At 40.0% G+C, this 24,808-nt stretch overlaps 1 protein-coding gene across 1 annotated transcript in view; it reads right to left on the bottom strand.

The window, feature by feature from the left end:
- Positions 1 to 2,994: 2,994 nt before the first annotated feature.
- Positions 2,995 to 24,808, bottom strand: part of LOC122065530 — an 83,475-nt gene continuing 61,661 nt past the window's right edge. The window contains exons 20-32 of the mRNA XM_042629329.1: positions 21,099 to 21,418; positions 20,815 to 21,012; positions 18,013 to 18,199; positions 17,752 to 17,931; positions 14,888 to 15,144; positions 14,102 to 14,216; positions 4,536 to 4,648; positions 4,375 to 4,452; positions 3,882 to 3,947; positions 3,670 to 3,798; positions 3,526 to 3,582; positions 3,350 to 3,430; positions 2,995 to 3,234 (exon numbers count right to left, since the gene is read on the bottom strand). Coding sequence (XP_042485263.1) covers positions 3,184 to 3,234; positions 3,350 to 3,430; positions 3,526 to 3,582; positions 3,670 to 3,798; positions 3,882 to 3,947; positions 4,375 to 4,452; positions 4,536 to 4,648; positions 14,102 to 14,216; positions 14,888 to 15,144; positions 17,752 to 17,931; positions 18,013 to 18,199; positions 20,815 to 21,012; positions 21,099 to 21,418 — 1,832 coding nt within the window. The 3' untranslated portion in view covers positions 2,995 to 3,183. The remainder of the gene's footprint in view (positions 3,235 to 3,349; positions 3,431 to 3,525; positions 3,583 to 3,669; positions 3,799 to 3,881; positions 3,948 to 4,374; positions 4,453 to 4,535; positions 4,649 to 14,101; positions 14,217 to 14,887; positions 15,145 to 17,751; positions 17,932 to 18,012; positions 18,200 to 20,814; positions 21,013 to 21,098; positions 21,419 to 24,808) is intronic.

A 24,808-nucleotide genomic window follows, 5' to 3' on the forward strand; every position in this document is an offset into this window, starting at 1 on the left:
TAGAAACTAGAGAAAGCCGCAAGCACCTTGCCTTATTTATTTATGATAAGACCTCCCCCTCAGCTAAAACCAGGGTTTCCTTTGCTAGCTCCATCTACATTCAACTTGACTGATGTCACAGGGGGAAGCCAAAACGTGGGAATTGGAGCTCTTTGCCTTGCAACAATGGGATTGATATTAAACATCTGCAAAATAATATTCTCCCTCATAGACGGACAATTTCTAAATTTAGATGGAAGAAGGATCTCATGCACCCATTTTTCAGTCTTTCTATGATCAGCTCAGTCGTGCGGGCATCCTCTCCATGCCTACGGTTGTTCCTCTCTCCCCACAATTCCCAAACTATTAGTGAAGGTAATAATCCTTTAATGAAATCACGAGCACCCTTGAACCCTGCCTTAGATTGCCAAAATAAATTTTGCTCCCAATGTCGTGGGTTGAAATAAAACCTACATCCAACAATCTTCCAAAATAATTCCATACCTTTTTAGCAGTCCCACCCGCCGTTAAACAATGATGGCCGATTCTTTCCAAGGGTTCTTGCAACAAAGACACTTGTAAACTAAGGGGATATCAATATTCACCAAACCATTTAGAGTACGAGACTGTATTGAAATGAGCGCGAACCACACTCCAAGCTGACTTGGTAGAAAACCTACCATCCGGAGATGGCGTCCACACCAATCGGTCCTCTCAGGTAGATAATCTAACATTGCAAATGATAATATTTTTCCTAATCTCAAGACTCATGTCTCTCAAAGAGGAGAATTTGACTATATTATAGAAGAGAATGCCAAAGCAATTATAACTGGATTACCTAGATTAAGGGAGCCTAATTATATCAACGTTGTTGAAAGTGTTATTGCGTGAGACGTTGAGGTGAGTGAGACTCCACAGAACTTATGTATAAATTTTCTTATTTACAACAACTTCTTTAATTACTGATATGAACAAGATTGTATTGACACAACATTGTTATGTGTATTTAATTATTTTGAAATATATTTTGAAGTAATATGCATGTTTGAAATTTAATTTAATTTCAATGGAGAGAATGCATAGTTGTGATTTTATCAAAGGTGTTATACCCAAATTCTAAATTTTCTCATTTTGTGACTGAATGTAGATGAAACACAGGAGAAAACCAATACCAATGAATCTTGGATAGCAATTGTGTTTTGCCAAGAAGGGAAGGATGACCCCTAATGCACGTGCTACTCATGTTCTAAGTATTGGAAGGGTTTCAAACCACAGAAGAAAATGTTAGTCTATGTCCTCTGACATTGAAAGGAGTTATCCGAACCCTAGTAGTGAAATGCACAAAGAAAGGAGCCACAGACTAACAAGCATCTAAGGGGACCTTCACTTAGCTTCTCAGCCAACAGGTTCTGTTCCACACAAGGTGGACTAAACAGTCTACACCAACAGATAGTCACCGGACACTAGTAGGTGAGCACCCTCTGGTGAGGATACTAGCCAGAATTGGATTATTTGGCTGTGGGACCCACGCCTTCGCACTCGTGCATCTCAAGCCACTCCCAATAGCTGGTACAACCTATCAAGGGATGGATTAATTTATTGGGACACTCTGAGGTGGGCCTACTAGTGCCAAATGAGAGATTAACCCAGTAATGAATAAAAACCCATTAATTACCCAAACAACTCTTATGTAACTTAAGTTACTATAAATAGAACCTCTTGCTCATTCATTTCATTCCTACCAAAAGAAGAGCAAGGAAAAGAAAAAAGGAAAAGAAGAAAAAGAGTAACAAGGGAGGAAGAAGAAGAGGGGAGCAAGGGAGGCCACCTACGCATTGAAGGTAAGTTCCTCTCTCTCTCTCTCCTACCCCATTCTAAACCTAAGCTAAATTAGACAAGCCCTAATCAAAATCCCATAATATATTTTGATAGATTGTTCAAAATTATTCTCCACAGGTTATTGCAGATACAATGGTGCCACCACCACCTCCACCAGTTGTGCAACCACCTTCCACAGTCGTGCTTAGGAAGCCCACATCCCTAAGGGTTTAATACATTAATCCATCATTGGATATGATTTATGAGTCATTGGAGGTGATTCGGAGTACATGGTGCAAAAACTCAGGCCCCGCAGGCAAAATCCTATTTCTGAATAGTATCAACAGTGGATGGTTATCCACCAATTGTGATCAACCGTTGGGTCCCGCTGAGTGCATTTTAACTAGAATTTCACCAGTGCACTTGCCTTTCTGGTTATGGGGACTTGTGTGAGTCTATGCATAATGACTAGGGCATGCATGTCATACATGATTGGGTGAAAATCCTTAACGTTAGGATACTTACCCATGTTTTCTGAAAGGTTTGAATCCCCTCCAGACATGACCTACACTGACAACTAAGATCACCTCTTCATGTTTCACAATGTACTACTACAATCCAATATTCATTAGTACTGTTTAATTCCAATCAATCATCTATGACAAAACAACAGTATCTAGATTAGGGCATGAGAATAACAGTTGGATCCTCTTTGCCGCTCACGGCCTCAACAAATAATTATTTTTTTTGGCAGTTACACACCACCAACATGCCCAACCTATTCCCATAAAAAGGATAGGTCATATATTACCCCACCTCATGAACTTGCAATCAAGGGTAGGACTACCAAAACTCGTATGGATGTAGTGGACAATGTCTCAGTTTTATTTTCTCCTTAATTTAGTTTATTTTCTTAACACCACCCCCCACCCCCCCCAAAAAAAAAAAAAAAAACACAACTCGTCTAAGTTCTTCAACTTTTGACTCTTATTTGAAGCCCCAAGAAAATCTTGCTTCCACCCCGTCCTGAGAACCAGTCCTTGGTTTATCTACTGTAACAAAGCCAAAAGATGGTACCACAGAAAGCTGCATCACCTACCTTTCCACTAGGAAGGAAACTAGACAAAAACCTTCAGAAAAGTAAAGAGCAACAATAAGTATACCACACAAGAATGAACCACATCTGTAGATAAAATATCAAAAAACAGACTCCAAAACCAGAATTTAATGGGCAAAGAATTATAGTTTACAAATCCACAAAACAGCCATCACTAATTAAAGGCTTGGTTTTGGAATTACAAATATAAAATGGTTGAAAAAATAAAAAAATAAATATGCTATTAGTTACAGCCATCCAAACTCATTATGTACAATTTTGAACACTCTTTAACAGTTTAGAATCTTCTGCACAGCATTTTGTTGAGCCTGTGTTAGACTCTGCAGTTTCAAAAGAAAAGCAAGTTATAGCATTTGTAAGTTAAAATGAAATGAATGGTAAATCAGGAAGTCTTCCCAAGAAAATGCTTCAGATCTAATCAGGGATGGAGTCAACCTGGCAAAGCTGATCAAACAATGTTCTGTCAGTCGTAGAAAACTTCACAAAGAAATCGATGATGTAATTCGCCAGGTTAATCTGCAATACACAGTGTGATAAGGCTATAATGTGAGCAAATCTTTATATGCTGAGGACTTGCACTTTAAATAGGAATCTTAAGGTTCAGCAGAAACCTCATTAAGAGGGTCAGCTCCACTTAGAAGGTCATCTTCGTTATTTTCATCCTGGTCCTTGATACAGAAAAAAAAAGTTCAATGTTCAATTAGTTATCCATAAACAAGTAAATACGGAAACAAGAAGCATGATGCAGATATTACCTCGTTAAATACTTTCGCCATTGCGTCAAGATGTTCAGCTGTAGGTCTGCTGTAGGATGATGCACTAGTTGAATATAGGAAATGCTGGTTATCTTCTTCCCTGTCCTGAATTTCTTCCCAGTCACTATCCTGCCACAAATTACAGTTGAACAATGAAACACCACACCAGAATTGTAAGCTTAATATTAGAATGGCTACAGCACAATGCCAACCTCATCATTGTCAGCCAAAACTTGCTCTTGAATCTCAATTAGCACGTCAGCTAACAATGCCAGGATCTATAATAAGAAGAAAAAGGTAACAACTGTGAGAATAACTAGCTGATACACACTGACAACTCATAAAACAACCCCGCATCTCAGTTTGCTTGCATGCATTGCTCAATCTCTGAAATACTAACAAGAAGCAGGAACTCAATTGATAACAGAGACAATGACAGAACTACAAAACCACATCGTGGCTTCCTAAAAGTCTGGGCAGCAGGGTTCAAAATCCTTCGAGGTTTACAACCCTGGTTAGCTCTAGTTGCGAATAAATGAGCCGACTCCAACAGCTCTTTCAGCAACCCCAAGAGTCCGACTATAAGATTTGTTCCTGAACTATAACATCATCTGAGAAGTAGAGCTAACTTTTTGGAACAGAATTCAGCATTTTGAAGTCTGTGTTGTTCATCAAGTCATAGTGATAAAGCAAATCAAACTATACCTTTGCAGGGAGTGGCATCACAGTCCATTGATCTGGAGCTACTTTAGCTTTTGAGCGAGTGGTTATTCCAGCAGCAGTCTATATCCCAAGTAAAGTCAGTTCCTGAAGGATTTCATTACTCCTTCCACTTCCTAAATTTATAGTTCAAAGCAAGTGCAAACCTTAACCAGATGTCCCTGGACATAGATTTTTGCCAGTTCAGCATGCCTTGTGGACAGCAATAGGGCTAAAGCAGTTGTCGTAACTTTAATTTGGTAGGCCCCTTGAATTTCACCTGCATTTCATTAGCATCTAGCATCACTAAGGAGCTGCTTGGTTGGAAGTGAAATGAAAGAAGAAAGAGATGGCAAGCCTCTGTCTCAACAAACACATCAAGATAGTCTGGCAGTGGATTTTCTCACAATTTAGAGTCCACTCCACTTTCTATTTTTCTGAATCACAATAAGTTTAATGGAAGTGGCATTGCACAGAGCAATGGTAAAAGATTTGGGCTGTCAGGGCAAATGCCCAGGTTCAAGTTTGGTGCAAACCCTGGGTCGGAATACCTGAGACTGTTCGCTACAGGGCCATCCAAACTCTGAATGTACCAATAACAAGAGATAATGGCAGTTCTGTAAACGTTTCAATTTTTCAAAAGGGAGTGGCAGGTCTGCAATTAAACAGAATCTTAAACGGTACTGGGAAGGCATAGGACACAAAAAGGATTCTTATTTAAAGAATAGGGACAGACTTGGAATGAAAGTTAAATTAATGACCAAGGGGAATAAAGGGTATTTTGGGGAACCTGATTTAAAATCGTAATATTGTGAAAGGAGGAGTCTTCAACCTCTGACTCCTATGCCCTGCAGAAACTAGAACTGCTGCGGGAAGGAGATCTCCCTCTGGAGAGTTCCGATTGTCTTGAGATTTGAGGTAGGCTCGCAGCTCAAGGACCTACTGATTTTGCACAAGCAGCACCCAAGATGGAGATAAAAAAGGTGAGCAGAATCTCTACTACTCTGGTCCAGCGGAAAACTCAGGAGCAGCTTTCTTGCTGGTTCGATATCATCAAACTAGGGAGGCCTTAGAAGATGAAACTCAATGGTTTGGGATGTCTATAGGTAGGCAACATATATCCAGATTCTAAGTGAGAAAGGACCATAGATGTGTCAAACAGAAATGTGAAGAGAAGTGAGGGAAAAAAGATGAAACAAGGAAGAGAAGAGAGTAAAGGAGGGGTAGCAGCTGTCGACCTACTTGACCAGCAAACACTCACCACCGTGAGCAAGCTCAACTCAATGACTCAAATCTCATTCAATATTTAATTCTCATTCTGATTTTATACCGTATTACATTGTCAATATAAAGTCACACCCTTACATGATAATAGAACTCAACTAAAATTGGAGACAATATAGTCTAGGAAAAATCTCAAATATAAAAACTACCAAAGAAATCCTACTCATATCCACCAAACTATAATGAAATAAACTATGATGTAGATCAAGCTTGCAAAAGAAGGGGGCTTCTGGCTCCATTGAACCAGGTCTTATGCTGGACCAGCCAGCCCCAGCCGTGGTCAATTGAGCCAGCCAAAAGCTGCGCTGGCCAATTGATCTTCTAAAAGGTCCTAAAAGCTTCGATTGATTTCAGCATAATTTAGGACTAGATTCGACAAGCCAAACTAGACCCAAAACTGTTCTGCTGGAGAAAGAGAACCCAATAAAAAAACCAGAAACAATAATAACCCACTCGAACTTCTCGCCGCAGAGTGTCGATTGGATCGAACACCAATCCCTAGGCCTTGATTAAACACAAGGAACAGCCATAGCAGCTAGCGACAGCAGCAACAAGAGTTATTTTGTTCAACATAAATCGTGGGCTGTAGTGTGCCCTCCTCTTTATTTATAATAATGATGGGGAGGTTTACAAATAATAGTAACTCAGAAATTAGAAACTAACAAAACTGAGTTACTAAAAAACTAATTACATGTAGTTACTAAAACTGAGATTGTAAAAACAGGAAACTAGATCTAAACTGAAATTAGAAACTATTTGACACAGGAATTAGAAACTAATTATATGACTAAAATTAGAAACTAAATAAGATCTAATATCCCCCCATCACTAGCCCAAACTGTGGGCTATCTTAGAACAGATTTGGTCGACCAAGTCAGCCACTCGTCGACCCTTTTGGTCCTTCTTGTGTAGACCCTTGGTGCCTTCGTTGCTGCATCACAGCAAGAATCTGGAATTTTGTCTCTTTGTGATTTCCAGTTCTTGTTTCCTTTTCCATGGTCTAGACTTTTTATTCCTTTTGTGTTTTCTTAGTTGACAAGTAATTAGAAGCTAGTTGTCTCAGATTCTGTGTTACTATTCTTATTTTTCTTAACAAACAAGTTGTTTCAATTAGGAAGGATTGTTTTTCCTAATTGACAAGTTTCTTTTTCTTAGAACTTTCCTTGCTTATTAGTTCTATTTTGTAACAAGCTTGACCAAAGTTACAAATAAGACTTTACGTGTAAGAAGTCAGCAGATTTGATTAGCAAAAAGTCGAGAAATTTTTCCATGGCTGTGAGGGTCGACTGAGAGGTGGGATGCCCAAAACACTTGAGAGGGTGCGGCCCACAAGGGGAGGGTGATAGACCTGACCCAACCACCATTCTTCTTCCCCTTCCCATCCCTCCATCGAATTCTGTTTCTCTTTTAATTTTCTGTTATTTCTATTGAGTGTTGTGAGGTTATCAGGAGTGCAATTGAGTGTTGTTTCAAGGATCAAAACCCACCAGAAGTGCTGCTACTGTACTGAAGAACAGAGGAGCCTGCGACAGTTTTACAAGTGATTTTCTGGGCAGATTTCAAGCCTCCTGATCTTAGCATCCCTAGACATTCTTCCACTAGGCTTTCGGGGATATCTTGAGATCCCCAAAAGGGACCTTCGACCAACTTTGGAGGGCCTACTGCTGCAGTTATTCAAAATCTACTAGATTCCTTTTTCTTGCAACCAGTTTATCTCCCTGTGCAACCATCAGTACTTGGTCAACTTTTAAAGGACAGTTAGGCATCACACATACGACCTACGATCTGACTTTGGAGGATAATCAGAAGATGCAACCTCAGGTTCTCGGAGAGTTACCAACAGTTTCATTTTTATTACCAACAACATATCTCTCAGTTCAGCCATCAGAAATTGATCAATTTTGGAAGTTTGTTTGATCATATAAAAGCTCCATTTGATCCACAAATCCCAGGCTCAACTAACCCCTATGTTGTCAGTTACAAATTAAACTAGTTTTGACCTAATCTGTGTTTATTTCTCAGTTGTAACTTCTGATCAGAGCCTAATGTTTGGAGCCTATCACTAGTCCTTACTGGGGTTGATAACATCCGTAATCTACCTTACATCAAAACTACCAAACGCCTACCAGCCTTTGCCAGAACAGAAAACAGGTTAAGGGTCGGTTCTTGGTTTAGGCCTCAAGTGGTCATGTTTGTCCACCCATGCTAGAACAACTGTATCACTTGAGAGCAACCATTTTGCGGAAAAAAATTTCCAAAGGCTATAGGATTGACCAACTCTCAAGACCTCGCATAGCCGGGACCAACACTGGGCAATAGCCTTTTTTATAACAAGTTAAATAGAATTAGGTGTCTCAGGTAAATAAAAAATTATTGTTTTGATACTGTAGTTTCTTTTGCGACTTTCTTAGTTCCATTCAATACTCAACATGACTGATGGGTGGGAGGTTTTGTATCTCTCCTTCCTTTTCTGTTTAGGGTTTAGAAGAAAAATAAACTCCCTCAAGAGGAAGTGCAGTGCGAAAAAAGGCCACTTTGGCTGGCGGAGTGGCAGGGTTATAAGGCATAAGAGAGAATAACAACGAAAATAACAACAGCAGCGGCAGCAACAACAAGAACGCAAAATCTTTTGTAGACAGCAGTCTTAAAAGAAATCTATCGATGGGTCACCTAGTTCTGCACGTGGAAGAGTGACATGGAAATTCCACCATTTGATATCTACGACAGTTTGGATTGGCCATGTGTCAAATTTTTGACTAGAGTTCAATTGAATAACACACTTCCATGATTTGTAATGCACACTCTATGGTCCAACCATTGGCTTGGACCTCTCTTAGTAGTCCTGGATTCGCAAATGCTTTATTTGCCATGTGGCCAACTTTGGTTGGGTTCAAACTTGAGCATGTAAGAGGCAGACCTTCAAATTTAATAGCCCATTAAATTGCAACCTCATTCAACCCTTCACATAGAAAACTAGGTGCATATCTATAGATATCCATGGTGGACAGCACCCTTCTTTTTACCCAAGCATCTTTTTTATCGCATCACATGCTAATGAACCACTAGATTAGTGAAAGAGAAGTTAGAAGAAAATATCTAACCATGGAAACCTCATGTTACTTCTGAGTCCTGACCAATCTATCAATTTGAATTGCCAAATTGAGAAAACTTGCTTCTCATTGAAAGAATATGACTAAATATTATTGATAAAGAGAATCAACCATTAAGCAAGTGAAGATAGGATGGTCATCAGTCTGCACATGGTTTTCCACTGCTGGTATCGCAATCTCCTAGTTCGGTTGGCGTTCTGCCTTTCCACTCCAGTTATGTCTTTAAGCACAGCCACTTGAAGGGTAAATCCACAATGTTAGAAGTGTGGTGTGAGGAGGAGTCATGGCCAGCTGTCTAGCGCAAGCCAGGACTCCCTCTTAGGGGTATTTTAATCTAACTATGGCTCGTTTCTAGATTAGAATTAGAAATTAGTTTTATTTCCTGTTTTGTGTTTTCCTATCCCTACTAGGAGTATGTAATTGTTGGTCTATATAATGAACAAAGTTGGGCAGCCCAATCTCATCGATTGGGACTCCCAAATTTCCCATCACCTCTTTCTCTTTCTCTTCTATTTACATGGTATCAGAGCTTGATCCCTAAACAAGAAAAGTCAATCTCTGCTACCATTAGACAACTAGTAACAGTCCCTTCTTCTCTAGTTTGGTTGTTACTGGTTCTTTCTAAGAGCTCCAAGACTTTTTAGAGAAGGTGGTTTCATCCCCTAGCTTGCTGATTTTTTTTTTTATTATTATTTTTTTTTATTAATTGAGATCAATCATATGTCTTGAAGAATCTACTCAGAGTATTGTTGTGAATGCTTGCTAGTTGGGTTTTCAAGTTCGAAGATTGAATTAATCAATTTGGAAGAACCGATTGTAATTATTAGGGTTTTAGCTTTCTGCCAAAATCGATTCGGGCCATATCTTTCAAGTGTGGTCTTAGTTTGGAAAACCCTTTTGGGGTTTTATTCAGCATCATATTAGGGACATTCGTTCCAAATTTCAGGATCATTGGAGCACTGTACACCCAACCACAAGTATTCTTCTGTTTTACCCAATTTAGGGTTTTGGAATCTGAGTCGATTCTTCTCTGGTTGTTGATTTATTGAAGTTTGTCTGGAGATTTGGTTTGTTCACTTATTTTGAGTGGTCAATTACATAAGATCAATCAGTTGTCTTATCTAAATCCTTTATACGGAGGTCAGATATTTTTTTTTTATTTATTTCTCTATCTGTGGATCCTTTAAACCATCTCTTTGCATTGATGGCTGACACTAAGAGAAAGAATGTTTTCACAGAGGTGATATCCTTATTATCTCATAGGATTACAGAAAAGAAGCTTGTAGGAGTTGCCAATTTTCAACAATTGAAGAAAATTGTGCAGCTGGTTTTGACTGGTCATGATCCATAGGGTCATCTAACAAAGGTGAAGCCTGCTAATGACACTACGTGTGATACGGTTTATGCATGTATTTTGGGACAGCTATTGAACTTGATGGATGTTCATAGTTGATGTTGTTACTCATATCGATACTGTGAAGGAGCTATGGGACTATTTGAATTTTCTGTATTCCAGACAGAACAACTTCTTTAGCATCTATGAGCTGTCTTAAGAGTTTTATCGAGCTGATTGGAAGGGTCGACCTCTAACTCAATATTTTTCTGATTTCAAGAGTATGTATAAGGAGCTGAATTCTCTACTTTCTATTAGTGGAAATGTGCAGAAGATGCAAAACCAGCGAGAGCAGCTTGCATTTATGGGACTCTTAGGTGGTCTTAGAACAGAGAATAATATTGTTTGGTCTCAGATTCTTGGAGGTGATAAAGTGGCATCTCTTGCAAATAATTTTTTTCGAGCCCTATGGGTAGCTCGAGAGAACTCTCATGATCCTGCACCCACGCTCCGCTTTTGTTTCTCAGAATAATAACCGAGGTGGGGTATGTATTACTAGCAGTGGAGGTGGAAAGGGGCAGCCGTCTAGTAACTTTAGCACTTCAGATAGTTTAGGGGCAACACGAACATGCCACCATTGTGGCAAACCAAGACATATCCAATGCTTTTGTTGGAAATTTCATGGCAAACCTCCTTAAAAAACAATTTACCAATTTAGCCACAGTTATTGAGACTTCTCCCTCTCAGTCCTCTCAGCCTGGACAATCTAAAGGTAAAATGGTCAAGATGACAGATGAAGAATATACATGGTCTACTCAATTCCAAAACTAGCCTTATCAACCTTCCACTGCATGTTTTTCTCCATTTCTATTTAGGTCATCCGTCTCTACAGAGTTTATAGAAGCTTGATTCTCGTTTTCGTTTTATTTCCAATCTAGATTGTGAGTCATATCAGTTTGGAAAGCTTCATCATGTAAGCTATTCCCCTAGGGTCAATAAATGGTCTATGCACCCTTTCTCATTGATTTATTCGAATGAATGAGGTTCTTGTCCCATTACTTCTTAGTTGGGTTTTAGATACTTTGTTACTTTTGTTGATGATTATTCCAGAGTTACCTGGATTTATTTAATGAAAAATTATTTTGAGTTGTTTTTCTAATTTTTTATGCATTTATTGCTGAAATTTAGAATCAATTTAATTTATCTGTTAAGGTCTTACGAAGTGATAATACTAAGGAATACTTTTTCTGGTCCTTTTTCTCAGTTCATGGCAGGTTGTGGTATGATTCATCAGTCTTCCTACTCAGACACACCCCAACAAAATGGTACTGCTGAGAGGGAGAATATACGTTTAATGGAGGTTGCTAGGTCTCTTTTATTTGAGATGAAGGTGTCAAAATATTTCTGGTTTGTTGTTGTTTTAACTGCCTGTTATCTTATTAATCTCGAATGCCTTCTTTAGTGTTACAGGGTACTATTCCTCACTCTTTGTTGTTTCCTTCTGATCCTTTGTTTATTCTTCGTCCTCGTATTTTTGGTTGTGTTTTTTTCATTCGTGATCTTCCAAGATTGTCCAAGTTGGATCCTCGTGCTCTCAAATGTATCTTTTTACGTAATTCACGCACCCAAAAAGGATATCATTGTTATTGCCCTACACTTCATAAATATTTTATTACTGCTGATGTTTCTTTCTTTGAGTCTGTCTCTTATCCGGATGAATCTGTTGTTCTTTTTGAACTGGATGATGATCTTCCTTTATATGTTGTTCAACATTTTCCGCAGGATACCACAGATGTAGTGGTGCTACCATCACCTCCACCAGTTGTGCCACCACCTTCTCCGGTAGTCCAACCACCAGTTGGTCCGTAAGTCTATACTCTCCGTCCTCACGAAGAACTATCATCCCCGATTTCTATGGCTCCTACCTCGTCATCTTCGCCTACGGTTCTTGATCTAGGTATTCCCCTTTCTGATATTGATCTTCCTATTGCACAACATAAGGGTTTTAGGAGTTGTATCCAACATCCCATTTAAAATTTCGTTTCTTATTCTAGCTTATCCTCTTTTTTCCATACTTGTTTATCTACTTTGTATTGTTATCTTGTTCCTTAGTCTGTTGCAGAGGCATTAACTAGTCTTGGATGGAAAACAACTATGGAAGAAGAATTATTAGCTATAGAAGAAAATCATATTGGGTTCTTGTACCGTTACCTCAGGGAAAGTCTGCTATCGGTTGTCGCTGGGTTTATGTGGTCAAAGTTAGCCCAGATGGTTCTCTAGCTCAGCTGAAGGCTTGGCTAGTTGCCAAAGGGTTATGCACAAGTGTATGGAGTTGATTACATGGACACCTTTTCTCCTCTTGCCAAGCTGGCTTCTGTTCGTATTTTGATATCCCTTGCTGCTTCTTCTCATTAGCCATTGTATTAGCTCCATGTGAAGAATGCTTTTCTTCATGGTAATTTGCAAGAAGTCTATATAGAGCAATCTCCTGGGTTTTTTGCTCCGGGGGAGTCTGTTCTAGTGTGCAAACTTAAGAAGTCCTTATATTGTTTGAAGTAGTCTCCTCGGGCGTGGTTTGGCAGGTTCACTAATGCAGTTTGTGAATTTGGGATGTCCAGGTATGACAGTGATCACTCAGTGTTCTATCGGAAAGCTAGCACGAGAAGGATATTTCTCGTGGTTATGTTGATGATATTGTCATCACTGGTGATGATGATGATATTGAAGGGATCCAAAGTTTGAAAACTCATCTACAGCAAAAGTTTCAAACCAAGGATCTAGGGCCATTAAAGAATTTCTTGGGTATTGAAGTAACTCAGTCAAGGAAGGGATTTTCCTCTCTCAGAGAAAATATATTCTGGATTTGCTGCCAGAAACTAGAATGTTAGGAGCCAAACCTTTAGATACTCCTATTGGATCCAGATGTTAAGCTCACAGTTGAGAGTTGTGACATGCTAAATGATCCTGAGAAATATCGAAGATCGGTGGGAAAGCTTAATTATTTGGGGATGACTCGGCTTGACATTGCATTCCCTGTCAGTGTTATGAGTCAATTTCTTTCATTTCCACGATCTTCACATTGGGATGCCATTGTTCGTATTTTGGGATATCTCAAGAAAGTTCCAGGTCGTGGTCTGTTGTACTCTGATCATGGACATAATCGTGTTGAGGGACTTTGTGATGCTGACTGGGCTGGATTTTCTATTGATAGTCGGTCAACTACAAGATACAATGGTGGAAATCTTGTGCCTTGGAAGAGCAAGAAGTAGGCTGTTGTGGCAAGATCTAGTGCAGCGTCTGAGTATTGTGCCCTCATGCCACTTGTGAGTTGATGTGGGTGAAGCAACTTTTGGCGGAACTTGGGTTTGAGTGCATTTCTTCTATGCAATTGTGGTGTGATAACCAAGCTACAATATTGCATCAAATTCAGTGTTCCATGAGAAGACAAAATATATTGAGGTAGACTGTCATTTTGTTTATGGAAAATTATAGCAATGAGTGATTTCTACAAGTCGTGTTCACAGAAGAGAACAACTTACAGATGTTTTCACGAAGTCTTTGGAGTGTGGTAGAGTGGACTATATTTGTAACAAGATGGGCAATATTAACATCTATGCTCCAGCTTGAGGGGGAGCGTTAGAAGTATGGTGTAGGCAGGAAGAGTTGTGGCCAGCTGTCTAGCGCAAGCCACGACTCCCCCTTAGCGGTATTTTAGTCTAACTATGGTTTGTTAGTAGATTAGAATTAGAAGTTAGTTTTATTTCCTGCTTTGAGTTTTGCTATTCCTACTAGGAGTATGTAATTGCTGGTCTATATAATGAATAAAGTTGGGCAGCTCAATCTCATCGATTGGGACTCCCAAATTTCACATCACCTCTTTCTTTTTCTCTCTCTTTCTCTTCTATTTACACACAACATGCACCAAAACCATGCATGATCTTGTTCCTCTAGCCAGAAATAGAAGAGTCAATTGTGGAAGAGGAAAATGGTGGAAAAGTATGCTTACCTTGCTGCTTAGTCCATTCAGACATCACATATGCCAGGGGGTTCTCATGGCCATTAATGGGCAATGTGATCAATAAATCAATGAACTGTTCAACATTTGGTGCACTCATATGGACCTGGAAGAAAGAAGAGAAAAAAAAGGAAAAAGAAAAAAGTAAAAAAAAAGGCAATCACATAAGCCAGAGAGTTCTAATGGTCATCAGCGGCAATGTGATCAACAAATCAATGAATTGTTCAACATTTCGCGCACTCATATGGACCTACAAGAGGTACAAGAGGGGAAAGTAAAGAAAAAGATACTGAAAACTCAATGAACAGCAGAGAGCTGCATACATACATCTAAATTCTTAATCGTAATAGAAAGAAATGATCAATGTTCTGCCTCTTAGCCAGGAAAATGAAGGCCAGTGCATTTTGACAGACAAATTAGAATATCATATCATTCAATTGAACAAAGATAAAACCATATGATATCATTCAATTGAACAAAGATAAAGCTACCAAACTATCAAATGAATAAAAAATGTTAAACTAGGGTGTAGAGGACCAGTAAACAGCCTAGCTTTTAAATGTAATCTTTCCCTGTACTAATTAGCATTCACTGGACATATTGTGCTGGTAAAGACACTAATTTGCAGAAATAAAAAGCGAATACATCCAGCCATATAAGATTGTTATATATAGTTCAATGCTTAGATGACCCAAAATTGTCAGCTGAAAGTTACACAGGATGAAATCTAAGGATTTCTAGTTACAAAAACGCCAAGGTCGGTGAAAAAAGGTTTACCAGTCTAGCAAAAATAAGGAGTAATGAGCTTTTCAAGCCTGCTATTTGACAAGATTGCATGCGCCTTACGATAGCAGCGACAAGGTCTCGAATATGCGGTGCCATTTGTGATGGCAGATGCAACATAAGCTGCAGAATGTAGCTCCCAACAAAAAGCGATCCAGAGCTTTCCAGAACAGGGTCCAGAAGCCTGCATTTAGATTGGTCAAAATTAAGCATCCAGAACCTCAGGATGAATAAGAGCATAATGGAAGTTTCTTATTGCCAATAACAGGTCAAGCACGAATCTTCATTCATTATCAGACAAGAAGTTAGGAAATAAATCCACGGTATGAGATTAAACCAGAAGTGATCACATGCAATAGTAGTAAATGGTTGTTTGCCAACTTCTACTGTACATTGACCAAAAGATGACGACCACCAGAAAAGGAGCCCCTAAGGACTCATCCTATCATCATCTTTTACCATTCACAATCGCGTTGCCTCAATACAAATTTACAATGCCTTCTTGAAGATGATGACCCAGTTCACAGCAAACAAAAAAGTGTTTGTTTCCATTTTTTTTTTTTTTTTTTTTTTTTTTAGCTTAAACATGATTATCCAACAAGAATGTCCATGCTTCACTAGGTATAAATCCACAACAACAAACGACGTGATGCAGGAAAACATATGACAACAAGTACTATATATACATATATTTTTGCAGTAGGGGTTATTAAGGGTGTCACCCGGTACGGTATTTGGTATTCGGTACGGTACAACAGACCAAAGGAAGATACCGAAACCGAAGGTACTGAGAAAATTCTTATATGTCAATACCGATAATGTAATGGCTTGATACAGTTTTGGTAAGTTTTTTATTCAGTATAAATTCGGTGTCTTATTCGGTACAAAATACAAAAATGGTTTTGGTACGGTTTCTATTTGATAATTTTACCATTTTGACCTTTTCCTCGAGCATTTCAGGGTAAGGCTGCATAATTCTTGCCCCCAGACCTCGCACATGCAGGAGCCTTGTGCACTAGGTACGCCTTTTTCTTTAGTTGGTAATTTGGTACACAACCAGTACGATTTCGGTATTTAATGTGGTACAATATATACCGAACGGTTTTGTCTTAAATACCGATACCATACCAAGAAAAATACCATTTTGTCATACCAAATCCCCCTCAATACGGTTTTGATATTTGGTATCGATACCCAATTGGCACCCTTAGAGTTTATTAGTTGGTTCATGGAGAGACCCAAACGATTTCATCAAGAGGTAGCTTGTTGGGTTTCAAGTTATCCTAAAGATGCTCTAGGAAAGGGTCTTATATATAGACCTAATAGGATGGTTGATCATGTTGAGTATTCTGATGATGGTAGGGCTAGGGTTGAAGGTGATAGGAGGCCTACTACAATACTACTGGTTATTTTATATTTCTTGGCAAAAATCTCATTACTCGGAGTAAAAAGCATACTACAATAACAAAGTCTAGTGTCGAGGCAGAGTAGAGAGCTATGGCTTATACTGTAGTTGAATTGTCATGGTTAAAGTCCCTTCTTCAAGAACTTGGGTTTCTTGTTTTCAAGCCCATCAGTATGTTTTGTGATAACCACCCATCCATTTATATTGCTAGCAACCATGTGTTTCATGAGTGCAATACACACATCAAGGCTGACTATCATTTTGTGTGCAATGTTGTGATGAAATTGATTGCTATGTAATGCAGGAGTAGATTACAAGAAACTACCCCAACAATTATAACCCCAAACAATACCAATAGGACCAGGAAACAAGGAAATAATACCATCAAATAAACCCCCAAGGATACAATACCCATATAGGAGCAAAACCAGCCCAAAACACAACCCGATAGGAGAGAGAAAGAACTACTATAGAGCTGGAGAGAGAGAGAGGTGCGGCCAGGTCTGTAGGAGTCCGATTGAGCTGCACTCTTGGGCGTAGATAGTCCCTAGGGAGGGTACAAAAACCCCCAAAGTTGAGAGAATTCTGACGGCTGATTGTGAAGTTACAAGCTTTCTTGATTTTCTGACCTAAGAGAAATAATCGCAGGCTTCAGGAGAGAGAATCAAATCTGGTTTGTAACTTGGACACATCTGAACTTTTGAATACTCACAACAGTCGTATACTTCAACAACAGTAACTTTAGGATAAAATAGAAACTTTAAACAAGAAGAAACAAAGGGAAAAGTGGGGGAGGAGCAGCTGTCTTGGCCCGGGCTTCTCACCCACAGCTATCCCAGCTGTTTTAAGCAATTAACTGCAATTATTCTTTATTCAAATATGAAATTATGAGTACATAGGATTCTCTATTTGTAGAGGGCAGAATAGCAATCAAACTACTACTAGGAGCTAGTTTCCCAATAAGACTAGACACTCCTACTACAACTAGGAATTCAAAATTGGACTAGGAATAATAAACCTATGTGGAAAACAAATAGAGTCCTAAGACAATTTGGACTTGACATACCACTTACTCAACTTGATGGGCCCAATGGCCCACTAGTTAATTAAAAACAACTACTAATTATTCCCCTAGCCGATGGGCCCAATTGGCCCTTATTTGTACTTAGCCACTCAGGTGGACCATGTAGGGGTTTGGCTGGCTTCTTGGCTGGACCCTAGCCACTTAGGTGGACTAAGGATGGACCATTCTTCCTGTCATATTTCCTTCCATAATGTCGATCTACATCAGCTCCCCCTTTCTTAGAATCATTCAACTCCAATGAATGGGTAACGGACATGTAGTGCTCATAGAGGTCCGTGTCAAGGCGTTGAAATTCATCAGCATGGATCCAAGTACAATCCTCTCGTGGTCGACCTTTCCATTTGATGAGGAAGGAGTAGTACCCTTTGCCCCCACGAACTGTGGTGAACTTGTTGTCGAGAACATCTTCGATGACATCATCTTTAGGGTTTGCAAATTGAGGAAGTTTGAGGGTGTGTTCAGTGTCACCGTCATCAGAATGGTGTCCCAAATATATCGTCAGATCAGCTACATTGAAGACATTGTTGATCTTCAGAGTAGGAGGTAGCTCTAAAATGTAAGCATTAGTGCCAATGCGCTTCAAGACCTAGTAGGGACCCATGTTTCGAGGATGGAGCTTGTGCACTGTACCAGGAGAAAACCTCTCAGGTGGAATTCGAACCATTACCAAATCACTAAGCTGAAATTTCACGTAGCGACAATGTCGATTGGAAGTTGCTTGGTATCCGTCATTGCTAACAGCGATGCAACAACGAACATCAGCATGTACCACCGTGATGTGTCTAAGGAACTCATCGGCTTCCACACTAATATGGGCCTGAGGTGGCAAAGGTACCAAGTCAACCGGTCATTGAGACTGCAGTCCAAGGACAATCTCAAATGGTATACGACCTGTGGTGCGGTTGACGGAACTATTATAGGCGAATTCAGCAATATCCAGTATAGATGGCCAAGTCTTTTCATAGTCTCGGACTAGACATCGGAGTAAGTTGCCAAGACTTCTGTTCACTCCTTCGGTCTGTCCGTCTGTCTGAGGATGGAATGCAATGGAAAACTTGAGTTTAGTATTTGTTTTCAGCCATAGAGTCTACCAGAAGTAGCTCATAAACTTGACATCCCTATCTGAAACAATTGTCTGTGGTAGACCATGTATGCGCACTATCTCTTTGAAAAAGAGTTTGGCCAAGTGACTTGCATCAAGAGTCTTCTTGCACGGGATAAAGTGTGCCATCTTGGAGAAACGATCTACTACTACAAATATGGAATCATACATTTCCCGTGTAGGTGGTAAGCCTAGGACAAAGTCCATGCTTAAGTCTTGCCAAGGTGCATGTGGAACGGGCAACGGTGTGTACAATCTTGTATTCTTCTTTTCTCCTTTGGCAAGTTGACAAGTGCGGCATCTCTGTATCACATGTTGCACATCCTTTAAGAGTTGAGGCCAAAAGTATAAGTCTTTCATCATGCAGTATGTTTTGTCCTTGCCAAAGTGTCCACCCATTCCTCCTCCATGTAGCTCTCGAATCAAATGATGTCTCAAAGAGGTGTTTGGGATGCAGAGGCGAATGCCTTTGAAAAGATACCCATCATGTATAGCAAATTTGTCATCCCGTCCTCCTCCTTGTAGGTTGTTGAATAATTCTGAAAAATCAGCATCATTAATGTACTCCTCCTTGAGAGCAAATACATATCCTTGCAAGTATGAGATCCATTTAGCGTGCCGATCACTAATGGTCTTTTGTGAGTGCAAGTATTTGAGTGCTTCATGATCCGAATAGAGCACAAACTCTTTGCCAATTAAGTAATGCCTCCAATGCTTGAGGATTTGAACAATGGCATAGAGTTCTAAATCATAGGTAGAATATCTTCTTTTTGCATCATTCAACTTTTCACTGTAGAAGGCAATCGGATGGCCCTGTTGCATAAGCACTCCCCTTATCCCAACATGGGATGCATCAGTAGCCACTTCAAACATAAGATCAAAATTGGGTAGTATAAGCACTGGTGCTTCTGTCATTTTTTGTTTGATCAAGTTGAAAGCTTTAGTGGCTGCCGGAGTCCACTAAAATGGGACTTTTCCCCCTTTTGTGCATTCTGTAATTGGGGCTACAACGGCGCTAAAATTCAGATGAATCGTTGGTAAAATGAAGCAAGACCGTGAAAGCTACGAACCTCGATTAAGGTCTTGGGAATAGGCCAATCAATGACACTTTTTACCTTCTCCGGATCAGCTTCTATGCCTTGTGAAAACACAATAAAACCAAGGAAGATGACCTTGGGCAACATAAAGGAACATTTCTTCAAGTTGATGTATAACTTTTTTGCCTGTAGTACTCTCATGACACGTCTCAGATGCTTCAAGTGTTCATTTTGTGCTTTGCAGTATATTAGTATGTCATCAAAGTACACAACGAGAAATTTGCCGATAAAGGGTCGTAGTACATGTGTCATCACCCTCATGAAAGTGCTAGGTGCATTGGTGAGGCCAAAAGGCATAACCTTCCACTCATACAGGCCTTCTTTTGTTTTGAAGGCTGTTTTCCATTCATCCCCTGGACGGATTCAAATTTGATGGTAGCCACTCCGTAGATCAATCTTTGAAAAGATTGAGGCTCCTGTCAACATGTCAAGCATGTCATCCAAACGAGGAATAGGAAATCTGTACTTTACCGTGATTTTGTTAATGGCCCGGCTATCAATGCACATATGCCATGATCCGTCTTTCTTTGGTGTCAATAGGGCTGGTACTGCACATGGACTCATGCTCTCAACCAAGAACTCTTTCTTTAATAAATCATCCACTTGTCTCTTGAGCTCGGCATGCTTTGTAGGATTGAGACGATAAGTGGGCAGATTAGGGAGTACTGACTGGTTCAGCAGCCTTGGTAACAAGAGCTATGATTAGGCCGGTTTCTTCACCAAGGGTCAGGAATTCTCTATGGGGCAGCACGCATAGCTTGTTGTCCACAGTGTTCTTCTTGCTGAAATTTTCTTTGCATGGTTGCTTCTTTTGCTTAGTGGTTGTTTTGGAAGAGGTCATAGCAACATTCTTTAAGACATGTTGTCTCCTTAGTTGGGCAGCCCTTAACTTGTCTTTTACCTGAGGTATGTTGAGTGGGTTTAGAATGAATGGTTTGCCTTTGTGATCGAAGATGCATTGGTTCTTAGTACCTCCCACTAGCACATTGTTGTCATATAACCAAGGCTTTCCAAGTAGTACATCAGTGAGGACCATGCGGATGACATCACACCATACACTTTCTTCATAATCTGAGACCTTCAATGGGACTGAACACCGTTGAGTTACAGCCATGGTGTTGCTGTCTAGAAGAGATACCTTGTATGGCTGTGGATGGGATTCAGTCTTAAGCTTTCCGTCAATAACAAAGGCTTGAGATACCATATCACACAACTTCCACTATCCACAATCACTTGAGCTTTGTGAGGTCCACTAGACATTAAGGTGTAGAAGATATTGTGCCTCCTCCAGTCTTCACCCATAGTTTCAGACACTAGGATTCTTGTAACCACATTGACATAAGCATGAGGATCATCATTCTCTGGTGTAAGCTCATCTTCCAGTTCATCCTCCTCTCCTTCAACTGCAACATTAACAGTCCAATCGTCATCCTAAGGTTCGTGGATTTGTAAATCTGGATTGGATTCGTGGCACTGATGACAGAGTTGGATCGTCCCCGCTTAGGGAAGAATTTTGCCGTGTGTCCAATCTTTCCACAATTGTAGCATGTCACAGATCCACTCTCCCTTCCCATTGGAGCCTTCCCCTTATCCTGTGTATCTTGTGGAGCTCGGGTAGGAAATCCAGTGGGTTTGGTTGGTACATAAGGCTTTTTGTTGTCAGTTGGCTGGATGTACCTTTTGAATGTTGTTTTAATCAGATCCTCTGCTTCTAGTGATTTGTTAAAACAAATGCTTAAGGAGGGTATCTCGATCACACCAAGCTTCTCACGAATATCATACCTTAGCCCCAGTTTGAAACGGGATATGAGCAATTCTTCATCTTCTTTATGGGCACCTGTTCGTGAAAGCAGTTCATTAAAACGATCAATATAATCTTCTACAGTCATAGTACCTTGCCTGAGAGCATTCAGCATGTCGTAGAGTCGACGTTGGTAGGTCGGTGGTAAGAATCTATCGTTAAGGATAAATTTCAAGTCTTCTCAATTGTGAGGCATCTGACGACTGCGGATCAGCCTATTCTCTTCATTCCTCCACCAGTCCTTAGCTCCACCAGTTAACTTAGTGACAACTAATTGAACTTTCCTTTCTTTTGGCATATGGTACCACCGGAAGTAGTCATCAAAGGAAATTACCCAGTCCTGGTAGTAGAGGGGATCGTGCCTCCCATTGTACTCTTTTAATTCTAACTTGACCTTGTACGTATCGTCAGGTTGATAAAGCTGATTGTCATACTCATCATTCTGAGCTGGGACATTCCTTCTAGGTTGCATAGTGACTCTTCTGGGAACATTACCAATGTAATTGACAGCAGGTTGAACATTAGTTTGGGCAACAGTTGGTTGGGTGTTAGAGTGGGCAGCAGTACTCTCTTTTAGGTCACCCAACTGTTGGTCATATCCATCCAACCTCGTAGACAAGGCTTGGATTGTTATCATCACATCTTGAAGGGTGGGTTGGGGTTCTTCTGTCTGAGCCATAGCTCTGATACCACTTAATGCAGGAGTAGATTACAAGAAACTACCCCAGCAATTTATAACCCCAAACAATACCAATAGGATCAGGAAACAAAGAAATAATACCATCAAATAAACCCCCAAGGATACAATACCCATATAGGAGCAAAACCAGCCCAAAAACCCCCAAAGTTGAGAGGATTCTGACGGCTAATTGTGAAGTTACAAGCTTTCTTGATTTTCTGATCTAGGAGAAATAATCGCAGGCTTCAGGAGAGAAAGTCAAATCTGTTTTGTAACTTGGGAAGAAACAAAGGGAAAAGTGGGGGAGGAGCGGCTGTCTTGGCCCGGGCTTCTCACCCACAGCTATCCCAGCTGTTCTAAGCAATTAACTGCAATTATTCTTTATTCAAATATGAAATTATGAGTACATAGGATCCTCTATCTACTACAACTAGGAATTCAAAATTGGATTAGGAATAATAAACTTATGTGGAAAACAAATAGAGTCCTAAGACAATTTGGACTCGACATACCACTTAACTCGATGGGCCCAATAGCCCACTAATTATTTAAAAACAACTACTAATTATTCCCCTAGCCGATGGGCCCAATTAGCCCTTATTGTACTTAGCCACTCAGGTGGCCCAAGTAGGGGTTCGGCTGGCTTCTTGGCTGGACCCTAGCCACTTAGGTGGACTAAGGCTGGACCCTTCTTCCTCTCATATTTCCTTCCATAATGTGGATCTACATCACTATGCCTTTTGTTGTATCTGGGAATCAGCTTGGTGATATGTTTACCAAGGCATTGTGTCGTTCTGCTTTTTTTACAGGTTGTTCCAAGTTGGGCATGGGTGATGTCTATGATCCAACTTGAGGGGGAGTGTCATGACTTTAGTTGTACATGGTGATGTTAGCATACATGTTAAACAATGTATCGTGAGGGCAAAGTCTAAGTCTATGTTAAGTCATAGTTTATGTTAAAGTCATGTTGAGTCATTGTTATTTACTTTATTTAGTCTTTGGTTGCATTGACTTTTAGTAGGCCTTTTTAATACATTTACAAGTAATAGACCCAGGCAACGATAGAGACTACCTTGAATCCTATCTAAATCATCTAAATAGGCCTATTTCTAATAATAAGCCTTGGGTTGGGTTACATATGTGTTGCACCTTTAGTGTAATGGGTTTTCTTTGTAATGGGCTACTTTAAAGGGCCTGATATGGATCACTAGGCATATGGGAAGTGTCTTTACAGATTTATTTTAATTGTTATTAAGTGCTTTACTTAGGCTGAATTAGGATTCTATAAATCCAGTCCTTTTTTGAGTCAATTTTTTTAGATGAGTAAAAAACTTCATAACCAAAGGAAAGAAAGGGAGAGGGGGAGGGGGAGATAGAGAACAAACAAATCACAACAAAATTACAAAGCTGATGCGGATCCGGGTTCCAAAAATCGGACTCATATTGCTTAGGGGCCCACAATTAACCACTAAATCAGTTTTCAAAGAAGTGGGGGCATTCTTGTAAATTCAGGAACAACTCTACCGGTTAAAAGAGAGGGAAATAGATAATAGGGTCAAACTGGAATAGACAATTAGAAGAGGAGTTTTTTGGAATTACAAAGAGAAGGGGAATAATATGTCACAACTATAGAAAGTAGGGGTTTAGTTGTAATAACAGGGACTAAACTCTTTTAAAGCAAAAGAAAAACCTGTCTTCTTCTTCTTCTTCTTCCCGATAGAACCAGGCCAAGGCAGAAGAGAGAAACTTCATTCCGTTGGAGCTTCTTTAACAGATCTCGGCTTGGGCTAAAACTTCAGGTGAAGGCTGGAAACCAAGCATCGCAATCATCAACCAAAGGAAACCAACTGTTGCTGCAACTTGGATCTGGCAGTCGGTCAAGTCCAGATCTGAATCTGGTTTCGAATCTCTCGCTGGAAGGACCTGTTGGGGATGAGAATCTAGGGTTAAGGTCGCCCACAGGTAGGAAACTCTCTACCAAAGCCTCAGCCCAAGCAGCTTAAAGGAGAAGGAGATCGATCCTTTAAACTAAGGCTGCAACTGTCGCCCAGAACAGGGTAAGGAAAAAACCAGAAAAATAATAGAGATGAAGAAGAAGAAATAAAGAGGAAATAGGAGAAGGGAAAAGAAGAGATTAAAAGATTTCAGAGAGGGAGGAAGAGGGGATCGGCAGTCATGGTTTCACACCCAAGATTCTCAATCAAGTTTTAATTCTTGAAAATCTGAAATCTCCATTGATTTACATCAATATAAAGGCAAGCAAAGTGTAACAATGGAAGCTAAATAAATTGGAAACTACCCTAAATAACAACTGAAATAAAATCTCCTACTAAACTTGACTACACCCTACACTAATAATTAAGGAAACAAAAATCACTAAATTACTCCCAAAATTTCCCACGCCTAACTGCATCAAAGGCCCTGCCTAAACGAAGGGGAGGCAAGGGCCAACAAAAAGAAAGAGGAAGAACCCCAGCTAACTACTACATAAAAAAGGGGAAAGGCCAGACCACAATTGGCAACCAAACCCAACAACAAAGAAAGGTGCTACCTAGGAAAAGAAGGGCCAAAAATATAAAAGGCCCTCCAAAGAAATACCAGATGTCACGATCTCGATTATCCAAATTAAGAGGCAAAATATTTTCATTGCTGGGCAAGGAAGAGTCCTAGTAGTCCTGGTGGGCCCTTTCTTAAGATAAGGAGGGGAGCTAATGTTGAATGATGGTAAACATGAAAGGGGGGGGGGT

Source organism: Macadamia integrifolia, unplaced genomic scaffold (assembly GCF_013358625.1).
Source record: "Macadamia integrifolia cultivar HAES 741 unplaced genomic scaffold, SCU_Mint_v3 scaffold205, whole genome shotgun sequence".
NCBI classification, from domain to species: domain Eukaryota; kingdom Viridiplantae; phylum Streptophyta; class Magnoliopsida; order Proteales; family Proteaceae; genus Macadamia; species Macadamia integrifolia.